Raw genomic sequence first — 21,778 nt, 5'->3', positions numbered from 1 at the left:
CTTGCGTTTTGCTATGATGCTGAACGGGTTCAGAGGGGATTCCAGAGTAAGACTAGGAAGAAAGGCCTGGAAATCTACTTCTGAAAATCAGCCAATGAAAACCCTATGGATCACAACAGTCTGATCCACAGCTGACCACAGGGTGGTGCAGGAACAGGCAGTGTTACGCTCCATTGTACATGGGGTCTCTGTGAGTCAGGGTGGAGTAAATGGCAGCTAACAACTTCCCAGAGTGTGAAGCAGGTTTTTACAACCCAGAGGCAACTTGAGGTTGGTGCATCAGCTTAGCGTGCTGGAAACTGGGGGGCTCTTTCGTGTGACAAAACTGACTTAGGATCTCCTTAAAGTGGGCAAGGAGAAAAAATCTTGAGTTAATGAGGCCAATGCTCTGTCACCATGTGGTGGTCTCCAGCTGTAGAGACTTGGGGTAATCTTTATTACTTGTGGGAGAGCTCTTCTCTTACCTGACACTTCAAGGCTCACCCCTCATTTGGTAGTACTGAGGAGCCCTGGTGGTGCAGTGGTTAAGTGCTCAGCTACTAACCAAAACGTCCAAACCCATTAGCCACTCCACAGGAGAAAGATGGGGCAGTCTGCTTCTGTCAAGATTTCAGCCTTGGTATGAGCCCTGAGAGTATGGCCCCCAGATACCCTTTCAGGTCAGTAATGAAGTCACTCCTGAGGTTCACCCTTCAGCCAAAGATCGGACAGGCCCATAAAACAAAATGAGACTAAAGGGGCACACCAGCCCAAGGGCAAGAACTACAAGGCAGAAGAGAACAGTAAAGCTGGTAATACGGAACCCAAGTTTGAGAACGGAGAGTGTCGTCATGTCATGGGATTGTTAACCAATGTCATAAAACAATATATGTACTAACTGTTTAATAAGAAACTAGTTTGTTCTGTAAACCTTCATCTAAAGTATAAAAAAAAAAAAAAGATTTCAGCCTTGGAAACCTTATGGGGCAGTTCTACTCTGTCCTATAGGGTCACTATGAGTCAGAACTGACAGCAGTGGGTTTTTTTTTTTTTTTTTTGGTAGTATATTCATTTATTTTTTCAGGTTTTCCCTTGCTTGCAGAATGTCTTGAATCCTTTCGTGGATACCATTTGAACACTACAATTCATCACTTTTACTAATTTTAGTCAAAAGAGTTCTAGGAGAACAGAAAGTCCTCAAAGAATATTGAGATGTGCGGTGTACGGTGGCTGAATTATAAACAGGAAAAGGTTTCTGTGGGATGTATTTTTTTAATGAGAACACATTGTAATAGTCTGGGTATGTGGCATCCTTGCTTAATAGAAACATTTACAAGAACACGTACACATTTAGATCCAAACACCAAATGAAGTCGATATTTTAAATGACCAGTTTGCACCAGAAATAAAATATATTGTACAAAACAGGGGTTATATCCACAGTCATGAATTCTCGTTTTCTACACAAAACAACAATAAATTAAATCACATTATATGCAGATAGTTCTACTTTACATTAGAATAATAAACTGCACGCAGCTTATACAACTTTTACTTTCTTTCTTCTACCAGACTCACGGTAGGCTGTGTATTGTTTGGTAATTATGTACTTAAATTAACAATGAATCACGTGACCCAGAATTACGCCTCCACAGTGTCTGTCCCATGTCCCCTCAATTTCAATTACTCACCATTCGCAAGGAACAAATCTGAGTCCCAGGACCCAACGCTAAGCTCTGCAAACTCACCACATGTCCAGGCCATCAAAGAACGCCTCATTGCTGTCTTAGAAGTAAGACACACCACAGTGAAGATTTTCAGATCTTGGCACCGAATAATAAATAGGACACGCTGTTTCAAAATCCAAATTGTCCTCCTTCTCAGCCTTCTCTGCCCAATTATGTGCTATGACAGCTTTGCTCTCCTCGCACATAAAAAATACCTTGGTACCTACGTTGTAATTTTACAGTTGGTAAGTGGTCCCTTTATTCCTTGTGCATAGAAATTTAGGTCTTTAAAAATCGGAATCCACACCATCCGGCATTTTGGCTAACCCTGAACTCTGCTTGTTCCAATCTCTCTCCAAGGAATCATTCCATGCCTGATACGTCAGAGTCATTACGACCTATGGATTTTTACTTCTAAGACTCGGTTTAAAGTAGCTTAAAACATGAACATTAACACCATTGGCTAGCTCAGAATGTTTGGCCTTTGGAGTGAATTAACATTAGTGGTTAATGAGAAATTTGAAAGAACTCCAAACCAGCACCTTTTGGAAATCATTTTAAAGCCTGCCTCGGGCTGTGGGGTCCACCAGCAAGGGGCCTTTGTGAACTCTACATGCTGAAAACCAAAGTCAGGCTGGTGGGAGCAGACGGACATCACAGGCTCACACTGACCCCGAGGGCATGTGTGGTCAAGTTCACGAAGGGGTTCTGATCAAAAGCCAGCTGCATCCTGACAGATAGCACCCATGTGCCTTTCTTCCCTCAGAGGAAGTATGGCAGTCCTACTCACAGGTTTCTACCTGGGTGGGCAAGATACTAACATATCTCTGAAGACACAGGTGGATGGGGTGGGGTAGGTGGCAAAGTCAGTGACCATCTGCAAGTGGCCCCTTTTCCATTCCTATTTGAGGATCATACTTCTGATTCTTTGTGCTGGGCATGCCCTACGCTTCTTGTTGAGTCTGGCATATAAAAGAGCTGTTGACAAGGGACTAAATTACCGGTTATCCATTAGCTCTAAAGACCAAGTAAAAAAGAAACAGATCCCTTTGAGCAGCATCTCATTCTCTCTGCTTCCACACTGCCTCTGAAACAGATTCCGTATTTCTAGACAGTCAAGGTCTTTTCCACTGAACAAGAAACTCATTACCAGCTTCCTCATGAAGCACCGAACCACAGGGTGTAACTAAACAAAACCCGTGACACACAGATCAGGGGCCTAACTTTGGCTGGCATTTGATTTTATGACTGCATTCACTCAGGATCTTAGTTCTTTGTATCCCAAGAAACATAGGTAGCGTTCTTTCCAGTATATAAATGTTCCCTTGATACCAGTGGCTTAATATTCTGTTTGGTCTCCTAAAGAGACATCTGCAAGTAGCCAATGTATACTCATTGACATGAAGGCCATAATGCTACTGGAGCCTACTTTCTGAATTTTTGTCACTGTCTGTATGAAGTCTATACAAAGGTCACTGCTGACAGAGTATCTTACTGCGCACAAAAGTCAGCCACTACCAGAAAGAAGGTGTAAGTTAAAGGCAGAGAGCACATTTGCATGAGTAAATTAACGATACTAAACCAAAAAAAAAACAAACCTGTTGCCATCGAGTCGATTCCGACTCATAGCGACCCTATAGGACAGAGTACAACCGCCCCATAGGGTTTCCAAGGAGAAAAGAAAACCTTCCCCTCCCATAAGCTTCTCTCTTCCCCCATTAAAGGTAGCTTCTAAAATTTAAAGAATTATTTTAAGGGCTATGTCACTGCATCTGTGACCCAGGACATCACAAGCTGATGGCTTTTCAGAGAAATGGAATTATCACAGGGGTGCTAGAACCTTGTGGAACCTGTGGTCAGTCTGGAGGGAAATATGGACTGTGCAAAGAAAATCCTTTCCAAATAAAAGTGATCATCGAGGAAAGCTTTTATTTCTTAGTCCAAAAAAAAAAATCTAAGAAGGTAACAATGATAATCAGAACACCAAAATTTATTTCCAACACCAAATAGTCTATACTCATTTTGATCTGTATCAATGTCAGCTTATGTTTGGCCAGATGGGAAAATACTAATAAAGCACCCCTGTGAAATCTAGACCCAGCAAGTACAGTAAAAATGTATAGAATGAATTCCAGAACTAAAGCCCTGTTTATCTCACTGTATGGTATGTGGCTACTGGCAATGTATGCATGACTAACTGTCCGAGATGTTGCTTAGCAAGTTAGGAGCTTAAATACCAAATTACGGTCTCAAGCAGTCTTAACCCAAAAAAAAATTGAAAAAAAACACCTGTACTTTTAGGTTTCTCAACTTAATGGAGTTTGTAAAACTTACTGGAGTCTTGGTAACTCGTATGAAGATTTCAAGGCAACAGAAAGGTACACAAAAGATCAACGTTAAAAACAGTGGATTCAAATTAAGATTTGAAAAGGATGGCATCACATACCAGAAACCTCAGAATTTGTTCTGCCGTTTTTGAAAAGCTACGCTTGCACTCGTTTTAAGATTTTATCTAGGCATATAATACTAGTTTTAGGACTATTCTTCCCCCTGAAGTAGAAATAAAATATAATCATTTTTTAAGTGTTAGGCTTAATGGGCCCTATAAATTCTATAAAGGTTAGAAATGTTTATGCCCCAGACTGCAACCAGGTAGAGTGTTTTTCTCTCCCATAGTAGGCACATGGGCTCAAAATTTCATTTTTTTTTTTTAAAAAACACTAGATAATAGAAAACGAATACCTCTAAAATAGATGGAAAGCATCTGTGAAAAATAAAAATGAGAAAGAAAGAAGCTCTACAATTTTGGTAAAGACGGATGCACTCTTTCCATTCTGCTCTCATTTTGGGGAGTCCCAAGCTGTCAAAGGCTTTGCTGTCCTGGATTTTACTTCCCAATCTCTCTTCTGCATTAGTCTGGAATTTCTGGAGTTTCCTTTTCTTCTTTTCTTTTTTCATCCTTTTTCCAACTTAGCACTTTTTCCTTTGCATCCAGCGTGGAAGACTATAACATAGCTGCTCCAGTTGATCATGGTTAATTCTTTTCATTCGTTTTGGAGCCCTGGTGGCACAGTGCTTAAGGGCTATAGCTGCTTACCAAAAGGTCAGCAGTTCAAATCCACCAGCCGCTCCTTGGAAACCCTATGGGGCAGTTCTACTCTGTCCTATAGGGTTGCTACAAGTAGGATTTGACTGGATGGCAAAAGATTTGCTTTTCTTTCTTTCTTTCTTTCGGTTAATTCTTTTATTAGGCCCTCCAGCAGCCAGTATTCCATTTTTTAAACTATAGAGGGAAAATGTGCCTCATGCAGAAGTAATCCATCCACACGGGCTGAAGTGGTGGCAGCAGAGGCAGATTCCTCCAGAGAAGTAGGCATGGCCGAATCCCAGGCTAGCAGCTCTCAGTCACACTGCCTTGCCCGGGACCTTGGGGAGCCGTGGCCTCCATCACTACAGGGAATCGCTCAAGCTCGGCCATTGCCCTCCCTAATGTGGGGCTTTTACAGATATTAAGATAATTTTTAAATCTACTCTTCAGATGCTCAAAATGCTATGAAGGAAAGGCCCTAGTGACCTATTACGAGGTGGTACACTCGTCTGGCAACTCCTCACTCTCCCCTCACTGTCTAGTTTCCCCCACAGATTACAAGGAAAAAAGGCAACCTGAGTTCAAACCCCTGTGTGGAGTACTAGGCGCAAAGCAGATATTCAGTAAGCACTTAATCAACGTAGTTCAAACTCCTCATCCCCACACCCAACCCAGTGTTACACAGGCTATTAGTGGATGACCGTAACGCTCTGCGGAGTTGGCTAAAAGAGAATATAGTAAGATGTTGATATTCCCTCTTTTAACCAAAAACATCACCGTGGATTTTGGTAAAATGCCATGCATGCATTTTTTAAATTTATCAACTCTGTGCCTACTGTCATGTTCTGAAGTTGCCCTTGAAGAAAAAGGGAGGCCTCACTTTATAAAACCTGCTGAATTCTAGTAACTTTTCACCCCTAATCATGAATATCTTCATTTTGCCTTAATTGGCGCGGTGTGTCTATCCCTAAAATAACTTGCATTTAAATCAGGTAAAATGAAGGCTAGAACTCTAACTCCTTGAGAGTTTGTAATGTGAATACATTTCCAGATCTCTGTAAGTCAAGCAGCACTTAGCATTTGGCAGTGGCCAAGGAGAAGAGGGAAACAGAGAGACGAAGAGAAGCATCTCTCTTCATTGTTGGTTTGTGGTACACATTACCCATGCTTTTAAAATAGAAGTGAAATTTAATCTTCAAAATGAAAAAATAGACACATTTTCTAATAGCAAAATATAAGATTAAAATACTTAAAATGTTAGTGTGACATAGGGCCTTTTTTTTTTACATTAAAAAAGGAAACACTTTAGACTAGCTTTTTATATATGTATATATATATATAAATCCTCTTGTCTCACTAATATTTACAACTTTCCAGAGCAGCTTTGTTAAGCCACTGGAGGAGACAGGGAGAAAATCAATCCCCTTTTGAGATATAAAGTCAGAACCTGAACGTCCACGTTGGCTAGGGCAGTCCTTCACCTCAAATCCATCCACCAACTCTAAAGAGAGGACAGCTGCATTTCCAACCTTGCAATTTCTCATTACATTTTTTTCTTCCTGGGTATTAAATCCTTTCCAAGAATATTCTACCTGTAAAACGATTTTATTCTAGCTATTATTCATTTCATTTAAGAGAACCACATTTTATATGCTTCTGTGAAATACCCCCAAAAGCCATCAAGATATATGGAGACACCAGATTTTAAAACCATAAACCTAATTGTCTACCCTTGAAACAGTATGAACAACTAACAGAGTGACATTATATCCTTATATTTGTTTGTCATGAGATGAAAGGCCATGAGGCATATGGTGATTATTAATTGTTCCTGAGCTTCTAAAGAAATTTTAAAACAAAATGACTAAATGCATAAAAGAATGAGTTCTTCAAGAGTGTCCCTTCTGTTCCATTGATGTCTTTCATCCCATCTATCTCCTTAAAGAACCTCGAGCAGAAAAAAAAAAAAAGTCTTCCTTTAAGCCACTGAAAAATGGGACCTGATGGAATCTTCCCGTAATTCCCGATGTTTTCCAATGTTACTTTCTTCTTGCTGGTTTCGTCTCTCAATGGTTATTCTGTATTTTTTCCTGGGTAAAGAGAAACTGAATGTAGTAATAAAACCTCACTTGGCTACAACATACTATGGTTTCTCTTACAAAGAGTGCCCTCAAGCGACATCTGGGTTTGAGTTGATAAATGAGAAGTGACAGAATATGAAGCCATAGTCAGAGATTAAAGTAGTGTGCCCCAAGGCATTATGCCCTTATTCAAGGAGAAAAATTGGCATTCTTTCCAAAATAGCATAGAACAATCCTCCCCCTTCTTCCCTGGGCGCCTTGCGGGTTAAGTCTTGTCTATTTTGCCACAGAAGCGCTCCCCAACTCCCAGGATATGCCCTTGATAAAGATCAGGTTTAGTGTACTGTGACCAAAGGAACAGGAATACAATTGTTCCCAAAGAGCCACACACACCCAGAGTGACATTTTCATGCAGAAATAAAGAAATCTTGGTCTAATGACTTATGAATAAGCCATAAACTCAACCACCAAAGATTACAAAGGAATGGACCGCCCTCGTGGTGTGGAACAATCAGGATCTTGAGCACATGAAGATATTACAATTTTGCAAGCTTGGGGCTTAACCACAGGAGCAACTAAGCATTTGGGTTTTCCAAATACTAAGCACAAACCAGCCTGAGAGCACGTACTCAGACTTACTTCTTCCTCCTTAGAGGTGAGTCAAGGTACTTATTTGGAATTGGAGGAAATCTGAGGACTGAGAAGTTGATTTCCACCTTTGTCCAGATTCCCCCTCCACTTATGTACTTGGTGGGTGATAGGAATTCGGGTCAGGATTACTGGCATCAAGGAATAGTAGCAGCTCTCTGTCCCACAGGGGATGCAATAGAAATCTCTGATCCTACTACACAGTATGCTAACCCACTGACCACCAAGCCTGGGGTCACCCCAGAAGACAGCTTAGGTTTTTTAATCACCGTGCTTCTTAGGTAGGACAAATGGACAAATCACAAGGAGGATTGTGCAAAGGCAAACGACGAAGGCAGTAAAGGAGGGTCCATTTCAAACTTTATAAGCAGTACTAACCTGAAAAAGTAGAAGGCCATTAGCAAACCAGCTCCTAATAAGGCCCCCACAATGATGCCTGTCACTGCAGATTCTTCTAGGCCACCTGCTTGAAAATGAAATGTAAATAATCAGAGTTCCTTCTGAGAAAGAGTTAGAAATGAATGCCTCAAGCTTCATTCTTTCGGAAGGTGCTTCTCAATTTCCCACTTGAGGTAAATTTCCCTTTCTTTTTAAGAAAATTTTTCTTGGGGCTCCAGCACTTTCCTTTTTGCCAAGTACAAAACTTAGGAAGCTTTTGAGAAAGTATTAAACAAACATGCTGTTACAAGGGAAGGAGCACAATGGGAATATAAGCAGATTCAAGAAGGATTTGAGGAAAACAGGAAATAGAAATTTCCAAAATTATCCATGCTCTTTTTTTAAAAAAAAAAAATTTGAGGTAAATATACACCTAACAAAACATTTGCTGTTTCAACATTCTTCACACATACAATTCAACAACATTAACTGTATTTATTGTGTTGAGCAACCATCACCATTATGTTTCCATTTTTTTTCTGCCACTCATTTTTTTTCTGCCACTCTTAGGGGATACTCAGTGTCCCCTAAGCAATGAGTCCTTCTTTCTCCCTCCCTTCCTTCTGCCCCTGGTAACTACTAATAAACAGGTCTGTATACATTTGCCTATTCTAGATATTTCATATAAGCGGGGTCATACAATATTTGTCCTTTTGTGGCTGACATATTTCACTCAGCATGATGTTTTCAAGGCTCATCAATGTTGTAGCATATATCGGGACTTCATTTCTCTTTACGGCTGAGCAATACTCCACTGTACGCATACACTATATTTTGTTTATCCATTCTCCTGTTGACGGACACTTGAACTGTTTCCATCTTTTGGCTATTGTAAATAATGCTGTAATGAACATTGGTGTACAAATATTTGTTTGTGTTCCTGCTTTTAATTATGTGGGGTATATACCTAGAAGGAAAATCCTAGTGGCATAGTGGTTAAGAGCTACAGCTGCTGACCAAAAGGTCAGCAGTTCAAACCCACTGGGTACTCTTTAGAAACCATATGGAGCAGTTCTACTCTGTCCTATAGGGTGGCTATGAGTCTACGGCAATGGATTTGGTTTGTTTTTTTAATACCTAGACTTGGAATTGCTGGATCATATGGTAATTCTGTGTTTAACTTTTTAGAGTTTATCCTCAGAGAAGACAACCAGACAGGCCATGGGATTGACCCAGCACTTATTTTCACAGATAGGTGGTGACACTTCACAGTGCTAGAAGATTTGGTGAAAATTTTATTGGGTTCTATTTTTAGATGTTCTCTCACCGAAGCCAGAGTTTCATGTCAAAATGTCCTACATAGCTTTGTGAAAATGTGAATAACAATTTGAAACAATCAAGTTCAGTAGTGTCCCAGTTCTTACGTAAAAATGAGAGATAGGTAGCTTGTATGTAAAGAATTTAGTGTACAGCCTTCAGTGCATTCTCTCACTTTACCATCAAAACAATCATTAAGAGTTGGGTACATTCTTCTCATTTTACATATGGGGAAAATGAGTCTTAATGAGGTTAAGGACCTCTCATACTGTCTTCTTTAGGAGAAAGTGAAGGGTAAAAGAGCTGTAAGCCTCTGATAAAGACAATGCCTCTTCGTGAATTTTTTTCCACATGTTTTACTACCCATCAGAAAAGGACGTCTGAACTTTCAGAACCTGAGCTCCTGAAGAACACTTACTTTTTAAACTTGCATTATACCAGTGCTATAGATAATGAATTTTTTTTTTATAGATGATGAAATACATAGCAAATTAAGCCTCTAAACTTACATGATTTGCAAGGAGAGGTGTTTGTGTGCTCGACAGTTCTGGTTTCATCTATTCTCAGCTTTAAAGGTCCCCAAGGATATTTGACATTCGGCCGCATTTCAAAACGACCTTCTTTCCCAAAGTAATCACCAATAACCTATATAAACGTTAAGAAAAAAAAAAATGATACACACACACACACACACAAACTAAAAAGCCAAGCTATCTGTTTCCAAAGAAGGAAGCTCCCAGCCTTGCACTATTACTTCCCAAAACCTCAAGGCCTGACCTAAAGGACCTGCCTCTGCATGCTAAGGACACCTGACACCCACCCACCATCACTCACCTCTTGCAGGCAGGAAACAGCAAGTGCCTCCGGAGAACACAAAGCAGAGCTGAGGAGATGTCGCAGAGGAGGGTTCCCTACCGTACACGCTAATTATAATGGTGTGTTTCTGAAGACTTTGTAAGCCAAGATTTGGAGTCGCCAGTGGTGCTGTTGAGGTGGCATTATTTAGTGAGGCAGGGAAAGTGGTTAAAGGGAAACAGAAGGACGTGGGCAGTGGTCAAAGCAAAGCTGCCTGGGGCGTGCCCCCACTGAAGGCTGAATCCTGCCACTGTTCTCCCTGGGTCTACCTCAGTCGCGACTACTGAGCGGAAAGGGAGGATTTTCCCTACAAAACAATAACCCAGAAATTCACACTTTTTCCCTTGCTCGTTGGATACTGTACTGCCCCACCATCTACCACAGAGCAGCACGCAGTCAGTCATTTGTGAGTGACCAAGTCACTTCCACTGACATGTGAGAGAGGGACAGCGAGGTACTCGTGTGAGAGATGAGGGAACGAGAGTCAGGGTCCTTTCTATATCAGGTTATACATGTTACAGGTACACTGGCTCATATCACTCAATTAGCTCACGTATAATTTTTTTTTTTTATAAGTAAAGCGTTGCTGTTGTTTGCCATCGAGTCGATTCCGACTCATAGTGACCCTATGTGACAGAGTAGAACTGCCCCATAGTGTTTCCTAGGCTGTAATCTTTATGGGAGTAGATGGCCAAGTCTTTTCTTCCCCGGGAGCTGCTGGTGGGTTTGAACTGCTGACCTTTCAGTTAGCAGCCGAGTGCTTAGCCATTGAACCACCAGGGCTCCATTAGTGAGTATCTTTTAGGAACTTTCTGTTTCACCCTCTCCAGGTTGGTGGACTACTCCTTTTATCCTGACTTCCGGGGTTACACTCTCTTCTCTGATGATTTTACCCTGTTTCCACCCCACTGTCAGGCTGAACTGTCTCTTTAGTTGGCTCCTATGGCCCCTGGAAGCCAGTATTCTTTTATACCACAGTTCAAGGTTCACCCTCAATTTCTGGTTAAAACAACTGTTCTATCAGCTACCTGGAATCCTTGGGTGGTTAACAGGCTTAGCTGCTAGCCATAAAAGTTGGAGGTTCGTGTCTACCCAGAGGCACCACCAAAGAAAGGCCTGGCAATTCACTTCTGAAAAATTAGCCATTGAAAGCTCTATGGAGCACAGTTCTACTCTGACACACATGGGTCGCCGCAAGTCTGAGTCAACTCGACAGCAACAGGTTTGTTTTTTAAATCAGCTCCCTGGGCTCTGATCTAGAAGGATCTTCCCACCCAAGTTCTTAGGATTTGTCTCTCATTTGTGAGAGTGGCCTGTGACAACTCCTTACCTGTGTCTTTCCTGAAGGAAGCCTCCTAGGCTCCCACAGACTATTTTATGTCATAGTAAAAAGAATTCCAGATAATTACCAAAACACAACAGTAGCTGGTGTGTACGGAGCGCTCACCAAGTGCTTGGCGTACATTCACTCCTGAGTCCTCACCTCGACCCCGTGACGACTATGATGACCTCCCTTTTACACATGGGGAAACTGGAATGTGGACGAGACCCAGACCACTCAATAAACAGAGTGAGTGCCAGGTCCTCCTGGCACAGCCCCTCCCACTGAGTCCGTGTACTCCATCAGGCAGGCATGTGTGTTCACTAGGAAAACAGCGAGCACCACAGGCGAGGTCAGATAACGTGCTAGGGGAGCAATGAAAGAGTCATCAAGGAAGCACTCAAAGAGGAAGCGGCACTGTTTTAGTTGAAACGCTGCATATTTGTTTTATATATATACACACATATATATGTTGGAAACCCTAGTGGCATAGTAGTTAAGAGCTACGGCTGCTAACCAAAAGGTCAGCAGTTCGAACCCACCAGGCACTCCTTGGAAACTCTATGGGGCAGTACTACTCTGTCCTATAGGGTCGTTATAAGTCAGAATCGACTCGATGGCAATAGGTATATATATATGTTTGTTGTTGTGTGCCATCGAGTCGATTCCAAGTCATATCCACTCCATGTGAGAGAGTAGAGCTGCCCCATAGGGCTTCCTAGACTGTAGTCTTTACAGAAGCAAATCACCAGGTCTTTCTCCCAAGGAGTGGCTGGTGAGTTCAAACTGCTGACCTTTTGTTTAGCAGCCAAGCGCTTAACCACTGTACCACCAGAGCTCCAGATATATATGTATGTGTGTGTATAGGTATGGAATATATAATATGAAGTTTATACAGTGCTTTGCTAGGTCTGATTTTAACTGTTCCTCACAATAATCACATGAGGTCAGCAAGGAAGACATGATTTCCATGTTACAGCTGAGGAAACTAAGGCAAAGAGCGTGCACCCAGTAAGTGACAGAGACTCATCTTTGTGTCCAAGGCACTCTTTTCTCTTCATGATGCTCTCCTGAAACTACGTCATCTCCTGAAATGTTAACACACATCTAGGTTGTACCTCCTGCCACACACACAAACACACGAAACCCAGTTTAAAAAGGGAAATAAAATTTCACTTCACATCTTTCATCCAGATGAGCCTCTCTTGCCACTTAGGACTGGAGTATGGTTCTTGGCCACTTAAAAGTTGAGATTCCCCCATTTAAGATAAACGTGGCACTATTTCCTGAAGTTTTCCCTGAAGTGAGCTGTCCCTATGTGGAATCTCCAGTGTTTTCAACTTATTTTTATTTACAGGCTGCTTTGGGACAGCTGGAGCCCTGGTGGTGTGTGGTTAGGAGCTCAGCTGCTAACGAAAAGGTCAGCAGTTTGAATCCATCAGCTGCTCCCTGGAAACGCAATGGGGCAGTTCTACTCTGTCCTGTAGGGTCACTATGAGCTGGAAAAGACTTGACAACAATGGTTTTTTGTTTTCTTTTTTGGGGGCGGGGGGGTGGGAGGGAGATAGCTACTTTGAGGTCAGGACAAATACATTCATTCCTTGGGATCTCAGCAAGCAGGAGGAGCAATTGGTTCAGAAATCCTGGGGTGCTTACCGCCTGGGTGCCTGCCTCCGTGTCAGTCATGGCAATCACAGAGAAATCCCCATACCGGTCTCCATTGGCGTCTATGGACACCTGTCCAGCAATACCTAGAGGAAGATACACGATGAACTAGAAATTAGTTACTTAAAATACCTCTCTGCCAATAAAAACAAGAAAATGAATTGACAGGATTTTTTAAACAAACTCATGCCACAGAAAATCTCATCAGACTGAGCATTTTTGTTGGCCTTTGGAAGACATTGTAATTTCATCTGTGTCTGCATTCCTAAATTCTTAGCATTTCTCCATTTAAAAAAGAAAAGAAAAAGAAGTAAGTGACCTTCTTTGGGGAATATGTTTTTTGTTTTTTAAATTACGGCAAATTCTGAAACCAATATGCCTATCCCAGAGTTTTGCATTTGAAAAAAAAAAGTAAAGAATGGGAAGTAAATGTGCTTTCATATGCTCGTCATGCATTCACATTATCATTGGACAAACATGATGAAATACAAAAACATTGTAGGGCCCAAGACTCAGGAAATGTTCTTAAGTATAGTCCCCTTTAATGCACAGGAAACAGAAGGATTTGGTTTCATGGGTCATGGTTGCCAATAGCTGAAGGAGAGTTATTTCTCTTTATCCCTATTGTTTTCTTCTTTCATTCTTTACACAGATAATTCCTGAGTCATTTCTAGGTGTTGAATCTGGTGTTATAGCTGAGGCAAATATGAATCAGACAAATTCTCTGTTCAAGAGAAGGGTAGCCTGGACTACAGATTTAGCATGTTCACATCGGAATCCTACTGCTCACACTCAAATCTCAGCTTTCACATTTACAAGCTCTGTGACCTGAGGCAAGGTACATGACCCTCTGAGCCTCAGTCTCCACGTCTGTAAAATAGGCATAATAGGACCTCTTTACCAAGATGTTGGAGGCCTGGTGGCAGAGTGGTTAAGTGCTCAGCTGCTAACCAAAAAAGGTCAGCAGTTTGAATCCACCAGCCACTCCTTAGAAACCCTATGGGGACAGCTCTACTCTGTCCTATAGGGCTGCTATGAATTGGAATCAACTTATTGGCAATAGGTTTGGTTTTTCACCAAGAGGTTCTATCTACTTCTGAAAGATCACAGTCATTGAAAACCCTACGGAGTGCAGTTCTACTGTGAAACACATGGGTCGCCATGAGTCAGAATCAACTCAATGGTAACTGGTTTGGTTTTGGTTTTACTAAGATGATATTGGAGCCCTGGTGGGAAGTGGTTAAGAGGTCAGGCTGCTAACCAAAACGTCAGCAGTTCAAATCCACCAGCTGCTCCTTGGAAACCCTATGGGGCAGTTCTACTCTGTCCTAAAGGGTCACTATGAATTAGAATCAGCTCAACAGCACACAACAACAAAAACAAGATGATGCTGAGAAGATTAAATGAGCTAAAACATGTAAAGCATTTTCAACACGTGTTTAAGAGATGTTAGTTTTTTTCTTCTATTGTTATTATTACTATTGTTATACTTAAAATCTGGTCCTGGACACCTGACCATGCCCACACCACTCAGAGGAGGAGCTATCTCATCTTGTTGGAGAATCAGGGAGGACTCAATAAAAGAGAAAGTATCTTATAGGGACTTTAGAGGAAGTCTATGATTTGGACAAGTAGCAATCAGAGAGTGGGAAGATTCTAGGTGTTGGCAAAGAATATTGAATATACCATGAACTTCCAAAAGAATAAACAAATCGGTCTTAGAAAAAGTAAAAGCAGAATGTTCCTTAGAGGCAAAGATGGTGAGATTTCGAATCACCTACTTTGGACGCGTCATCAGGAAAGTCCGATCTCTAGGAAAGGAACATGATATGTGGTAAAGTAGAGGGTCAATGAAAACTAGGGAAACCCTCAGTGAGATCAACTGACACAACACCCTAACAGTGGGCTCAAACATATCAACCATCACGAAGATGGTGCAGGAATGGGCAACATTTCATTCTGTTATATATAAAGTCACTACGAGTTGGATCCAACTCAACAGCAACTGACAACAACAGTTAGTATTTAGGAACACATAGAGGCTGAAAAGAGCAAGAGGGAATGTGAGGTTTCTGGGCGAGAGGAGCCCACATGTGTGAGAGGGAACACTAAGATGCAAGGCTGGGGCAGTGTGGCCAGAGCGTAGAAGGCCCTGAGTGTCCACATGAAGGATTTGAACTTACTTGGGCTACTGTCTTAGTTATCTAGTACTACTATAAGAAATTTATTCTCTCAGAGTCTAGGAGGATAGATGTCCAAATTCAGGATGCCAGCTCCAGGGGGAGGCTTTCTCTCTGTCGGCTCTGGGGGAAGGTCCCTGTCATCAATCTTCCCCTGCTTAGGAGCTTATCAGTGCAAGGACCCTGGGTTCAAAGGACATGTTCCACTGGCAGCTCTTCATTCTTAGTGGAAGGAGGTCCCTCTCCTCTCTGCTCAATTCTCTCTTTTATATCTCAAGAGAGATTGACTCAAGATACAACCTAATCCTGTAGATTAAGTCCTGCTTCATAAACATAACTGCCTCTACTCCTGCCTCATTAACATCATAGATGTTAGGATTTACAACACATAGGATAATCACATCAGATCACAAAATGGTGGACAACCACACAATACTGGGAATCATGGCCTAGTCAAGTTGACACACATTTTGAGGGGACACGATTCAATCCCTAATAGCTAGCAATGAGAGTTTAGAACACTTAACCAATCAAAGGAAATATGCATCATTAAAAAAAAAAAAGCTGACATTAAATATGTCTAGATCATAATTTTCATGCACTAAATAAGACAATGTGCCTATCTGCCACACTCTAACTATAGCTATTTGTTTTCTTTCATATTGAACTGTGGTAGAGCTCAGTATAATTCTCAATTGGTGTTTCTATTGATTTGGTTCTCGCAGTAAGTACTGATTCCTGTAGTAAAATGGATGTCTGGGAAAAAGGATCCCAAGGGAAAGTTCCATCCTCTAGTGTGGCTTGGAGAGGGCAGGTATTTGGGTTTACTGTCCTTTGGGCTGCGGTTTGAGGGCCCACTGATTTTTTCAGACTTTTGTCTACTTTGCCAGAAACAGAATGGAGCTACCATTCATCTTGGTTTTTTTGTGCCTTAATATAGACTAGTTATTACAAAAGATATACGTATCTCAAACATATGTATCCTTGACTCCCTGCAAAACTTTAAGGTGATAAATATCTTTTTTTTTTTAATGTATTTTATCTCCAAACCACCCTTTGCCATTCTGTTGAGAGGTGTTTATGAGGGTGTGTCCTGCTAAGTGTTTTGCAGAATATTTTATAAAACGAGGTAGCCCTAGTAATCCAAGACCTCATTACACCTTTAAGCTATTACAATTCTGCCAAGAAGTGGGGTGAGAACTCTTAGGGGGGCTGATTAGCAGAGTGAGACTTCACCTGTGAGTACTGAACATAAGGTGAGATCATCAGGCTGAGAGCAGAATTTTCCTGTGTAAGTTATCCTTATTACCTGGTAGGCAGTGAGGCTCTCCACGCTCATTTCATTTATATGGGCCTGTAGTGGAGCTCAAGGTTTGAACCAGAGTCTTTTTTACCTTGTCACTCTGACCTCACACACAGAGAAGAAATTCAGCTTCTTCCTAGGCCATTTATTGAGAGCTGGTGAAAGGTTTCAAGGTAATAAAATCCAAATTTGTCAAATAACATCCCGAGTATTTTTCCCCTGACAACTTAGTGGTCACTTACAGGCCACTTGTTTTTAATTTTGGGAAGGTTAGAGTTTCTCTTTATACAGATGCCTTAGAGTTCCCCTGGGCCCACCCTCAGATGGGACATTGTTTAGCAAATAAATTTGGCTCTCCAAACAATTCAAACCCAAAACTGACTTTGGCTTTAACTATCGCTACATCTGGACAAATGAAATTCTCATTGTAAACTGGACTATACAGTTGATTGTTTCAGGACTCTTTTCAGATTGCTGGCCCTAAAAAGGACACTCCCAGACCAAGGAAAGATTGATGCATCACAAGGACCTCCTCCGGAGCCGAAAGGGAGAGAGAGAGCCTTCCCCTGGAGCCGGCGCCCTGAATTCGGACTTCTAGCCTACTGGACTGTGAGAGAATAAACTTCTCTTTCTTAAAGCCATCCACTTGTGGTATTTCTGTTATAGCAGCACTGGATAGCTAAGACAGCCCCTTTGCTCTTCCAGGAAAGCTCAGCACTCTCCCATCAAATACACTCAGGGTCTTTGCATTTACTGTTCCCTCTGGAATGCTCTCCCCTCAGTATCTACAGTACTTGCCCCCTCACTCTGTTCAACTGCCATATATCAGAGAGGTCTTCCCTGACCACCCTATCTATAAACAGCAATCCCTCCTGTGACTTTCTATCTCCCTGTTTGTTACGGATTGAATTGTATCCCCCCAAAATTTGTGTTGTAAATCCTAGCCTGTGCCTATAATCCCATTTGGGAATGGGTGGCTTGTCTTTATTATGTTAATGAGACAGGATTAGTGTAGGGTGTGTCTTAAGTCAATTTCTTTTGAGATATGAAAGAGATTAAACAAGCAAGTGAGAGAGATGGAGAAGAGAGCTGCGAAGCCACACAGATGACTAAGACACTGTTGTATTGTTAGCTGCCGACTCAAGGCACACTCACACATGGTGGCATCAGAACATTGGGATCCACAGGTTTTCATTGGCTGGTTTTTGGAAGTAGGTCACCAGGCCTTTTGTGTCTGTCTTAATTTGGAAGCTCTGCTGAAACCTGCTCAGCGTCATGGCAGCACACATACCTCCAAGGACAGATGGGCAGTGGCTGCACACAAAGTGCACTGGATAAGAACTGAACCCAGGTCTCCCGCATGGAAGATGAGAATTCTGCCACCGAACCACCGCCACTGCCTTCTTTCATCTCCTTAAACCAAAAAACCAAACCCACTGCCATCAAGTCAATTCTTACTTATAGCGAACTTATAGGACAGAGTAGAACTGCCCCATAGGGTTTCCAAGGCTGTAATCTTTACGGAAGCAGGCTGCCACATCTTTCTCCTTTAGAGCAGCTGGTGGGTTCGAACTGTTGATCTTCTGGTTAGCAGCCAAGTGCTTAACACCACTGCACCACCAGGGCCTCCTACCCTGTTTTAATTTTATCTCCTTACGCTGCTTTAATTTTCTTCATAGCACTAATAATCCCTGGTGTGTTTATTTGTTTATTGTCAGTTGCCCCCACTAGTATGTAAGCTCAGTTTATAGCAAGAATGTCTTTAGTTCACTGGGGAGTCCCGAACGGCTTAAACAGTGTCTGGCACATCACAGGTGCTCCGTGAATATTTATTGAACAAATGAATAAATATAAAGTTGGTATCTGCAGGCCTCCAGCCACTAGATCATTCCTATATTGAATCTTATGTTAGCTTTTTTTTAGTGTTGGTGAGGTAAGAGGAAACCAGAGCCCTTTTACGCTGTTGGCAGAAATATAAATTAGTGGACTTTCTGGAAGACATTTGGCAATATCCAATGCACTTTAACAAGCACCAACATTTTAGGAATCCCAGAAATCCCATAACTAGGAATCTTCCCTGTTGGGTGTACTCACAAAAATTCACCAAGATGTGCAAGATAGTCATGGCAACATTTTGCTTAATAGTGAAAACTGTAAACAATAAAGTGTCCATCAGTAGGAGGCTGGTTACAGAAATTATTGTAGAGCCAAGATACATTGGATCTATAAGTGCTGATATGGAAAATTCTTTTACTTGACTATGAAGTAGAAAACCTAAGGTGAAGAATGGCATTCATGGTATGACCCCTTTTGTGTAAGTTTTTTTAGATAAGATACACAAATGCACATGTGCTGGCAAAAGGTATAAAATATTTTCAGGAAACTGTTCATAGTGATTATGTTGGGGAGAAGGGGCTAGGGTGGGAAAGAAAGCTTTCACTTTTCATTTTGTACAATTTTGTACTGTTTAAATTTTCTAGCCAAGAATAGTCATCCTTGGGCAATTTTTAAATATCAGCAGAGGTTGCCTGAGTGATGAGATTATGAGCTATTTTTTGTTGTTGTTGTTCTTACACTTTTGTATTTAAGAAAACAACTAATATACACTAGTTTAAAAATAAAACAAAAACAGCAGAGGTCTCTAATCACCCAGGTTTATCCATGACAACTGATAACTTCCTGAGTTTGACAAAGATCAACACAGTCAGAATTTAGGAAGGTAAATCTGGGATTACTACTTGTTTTAAAGCTTATCACAGAACTCCACAAACTGATTATTCTTTTGTGAATTAGACTTGTCATAAATTTGATTTCAAGAAGCATGAAGTTGTTAACTCAATAATCAGAAGGAGAACAAGGCATTTTCTGTTTTAGTAAGACTTTTTAAAAGCACATTCACATGCGTTATCTCATTTAATCTTCACAATAAGCCTGTGAGGTGGGTAGATCTTGAATAATTATCCTGACTTTACAGCTGAGAAAAGCAAGATGTCAGCAAGGTCCCACAGTAGTAATAAAAAAAAAAAATCAGAACAGGGAAATATGCAACTCAACTGTCAGCAAAGTGCCATTGCCTTACAGTGTGAATTCTCACCTTCAAAGGTTCTGTTCCGTGTCTGCTGGATTATTTTCCCTCCATCCTTCTTGCTGTAACCAGCTCTGAGCACTTCATGTAAAGCCAGGACATAGAGGAGGATGGCATCATGGAATCCTTCAACAAACATGTTAACCTGTAAAGGAAATCCCAGTGAAGTGATTCTAAACACTAGGAATAATGGAAGCAATCAGACAGGGTCTGTAAGCAATGTGGGCCAAAAGGTAGTTCTCATAAATTATACTATGGTTTTGAAGGCACTGGCTTAGTGAGGAAAATCCTTTTCTAGTTTGGGAATCTGGAGAGCAGACAAGATATAACAGAAGTCAAGAACATGCTACTTGGTGACTCATTTAAGTATTATAGGTACGTCAGCTTTAGCCCGTAGTTCCTTCAGCTCCATTCCCTCCTTCTCACCACCCTGTCCTCTACCTCAAGCCAGCCTGCCCCTTGAGGCATTTTCCACCTTCCACAGCCCCCATGATCTGGCCAGACTCTGAATGAGGGACCTGACTAAAAGGACAGAGGGAATCCATTCATTCATATTCAAATGTTTATTGAATGCTTACTAGGTACTTTGAAGGTGCTCATCCTAAGGCTACAAAGAAGAGGGGATCCTTCTTCTATTAGCAGTAACATCTCAGTTTCCCTTTCCAGTGTACGTTTGAGCAGTTCTAATGCATCTAACCACTCCCCATCCCCAAGCTCCAAGGACAGGAACGGGAAACTAGCTTGGACTGTTGGTATATCCCAGTTGAATCTTGACTCAAGTAAGACAGCCCTCAAAAAACTTACAGTCTCTTGAAGGTATATTCTGGCCCTGCATACCTGTGGAGGAGACCCTGAGTGGTGTAAATGGTTAATGCACTCAGCCACTAACTAAAAGGTTGGAGGTTCAAGTCCACCCAAAAGCATCCTGGAAGAAAGGACTGACAATCTACTTTCAAAAGTAGCCGTTGAAAACCCTATGGAGCACCATTCTGCTCTGAAACACATGGGGTCACCATACAGCATACATGGTTGGCTGGTACTCGGGGAACCCATTTAGTCTCTTCAAGCCTTGTTTTCTTCATCTGTATATTGACAATAAGACTAGTACCTACTTCAAGAGGTAGTTGCAAGAATTATATGGCATAAGCAGTATAAAGTGTTCAGTATTATAGTGCCTGACACATATCAAGTTTTCAACAAACGTAAGCCAATACTATTATTACTATCTTATGGACTCTCAAGTGTCACTGGTGCTATATTAGAGGTCTGTTCAAGATACAGTAAGGACACACACACAAAAAAAGAAGTGCTCAGCATTATGGGTAGAGGAAAAGCAGACAGAAGAGGCTTAAGAGTGATGGCAAAAGTTGAACTGAGTTTTGACAGAATAAAGAGGTGTTTCCCAGGGTGGGAAGCTGAGGGAAGTACTGTGGGTGGGGTAGTGAGGGCAGAAGCAGAGTCACAGCACAGCCTGGCAGCAGGAGATCTGCAAAATGTTTGGCTAGGCTGGGAGCAGGTAGGGGCAGGAAGGGGCAAGGTACACCATGAGACTTGGCTACAGATGGAAGGAGAGCCAGATGATCGAGAACCAGAACGCCATACTGAGGAACATGGACTCTCCTGCAGGCATTCGTTGTTGTTTTTGTTAGGTGCTGTCAAGCTGGTTCCGACTCACAGCAACCCTATGTACAACAGAACAAAACACTGCCCGGTCCTGTGCCATCCTCGTGGTCACTGTTATGCTTGAGCCCATTGTTGCAGCCACTGTGTCAATCCATCTCCTTGAGGGTCTTCCTGTTTTTCACCATCCCTCTACTTTACCAGGCATGATGTCCTTCTCCAGGGACTGATCCCTCCTGATAACACGTCCAAAGTACGTGAGATGTAGTCTCACCGTCCTTGCTTCTAAGGAGCATTCTCTGGTTGTACTTCTTCCAAGGCAGATTTGTTCATTCTTTTGGCAAACCCCTTTGCCATCGAGTCGATTCAAACTCATAACGACCCTATAGAATGGAGTAGAACTGCCCCATAGAGTTTCTAAGGAGCATCTGGTAGATTCAAACTGCCAACCTTTTGGTTAGCAGCTGTAGCACTTAGCCACTACAGCACCAGAGTTTCCATTTTTTTGGCAGTCCATAGTATATTCAATAT

At 41.7% G+C, this 21,778-nt stretch overlaps 1 protein-coding gene across 3 annotated transcripts in view; it reads right to left on the bottom strand.

The window, feature by feature from the left end:
* Positions 1 to 1,218: 1,218 nt before the first annotated feature.
* Positions 1,219 to 21,778, bottom strand: part of NPR3 (natriuretic peptide receptor 3) — an 87,053-nt gene continuing 66,493 nt past the window's right edge. For 2 of the 3 annotated variants that reach the window (XM_049861733.1, XM_049861713.1), the window contains exons 4-8: positions 19,637 to 19,772; positions 13,051 to 13,145; positions 9,728 to 9,863; positions 7,902 to 7,989; positions 1,219 to 6,884 (exon numbers count right to left, since the gene is read on the bottom strand). In XM_049861733.1, the coding sequence (XP_049717690.1) occupies positions 6,773 to 6,884; positions 7,902 to 7,989; positions 9,728 to 9,863; positions 13,051 to 13,145; positions 19,637 to 19,772 (567 nt within the window). In that variant the 3' untranslated portion in view covers positions 1,219 to 6,772. The remainder of the gene's footprint in view (positions 6,885 to 7,901; positions 7,990 to 9,727; positions 9,864 to 13,050; positions 13,146 to 19,636; positions 19,773 to 21,778) is intronic. The other variant, XM_049861723.1, reaches the window with a different exon arrangement.

Source organism: Elephas maximus, chromosome 2 (assembly GCF_024166365.1).
Source record: "Elephas maximus indicus isolate mEleMax1 chromosome 2, mEleMax1 primary haplotype, whole genome shotgun sequence".
NCBI lineage: Eukaryota > Metazoa > Chordata > Mammalia > Proboscidea > Elephantidae > Elephas > Elephas maximus.
This window is presented reverse-complemented; position numbering and strand designations above follow the sequence as displayed.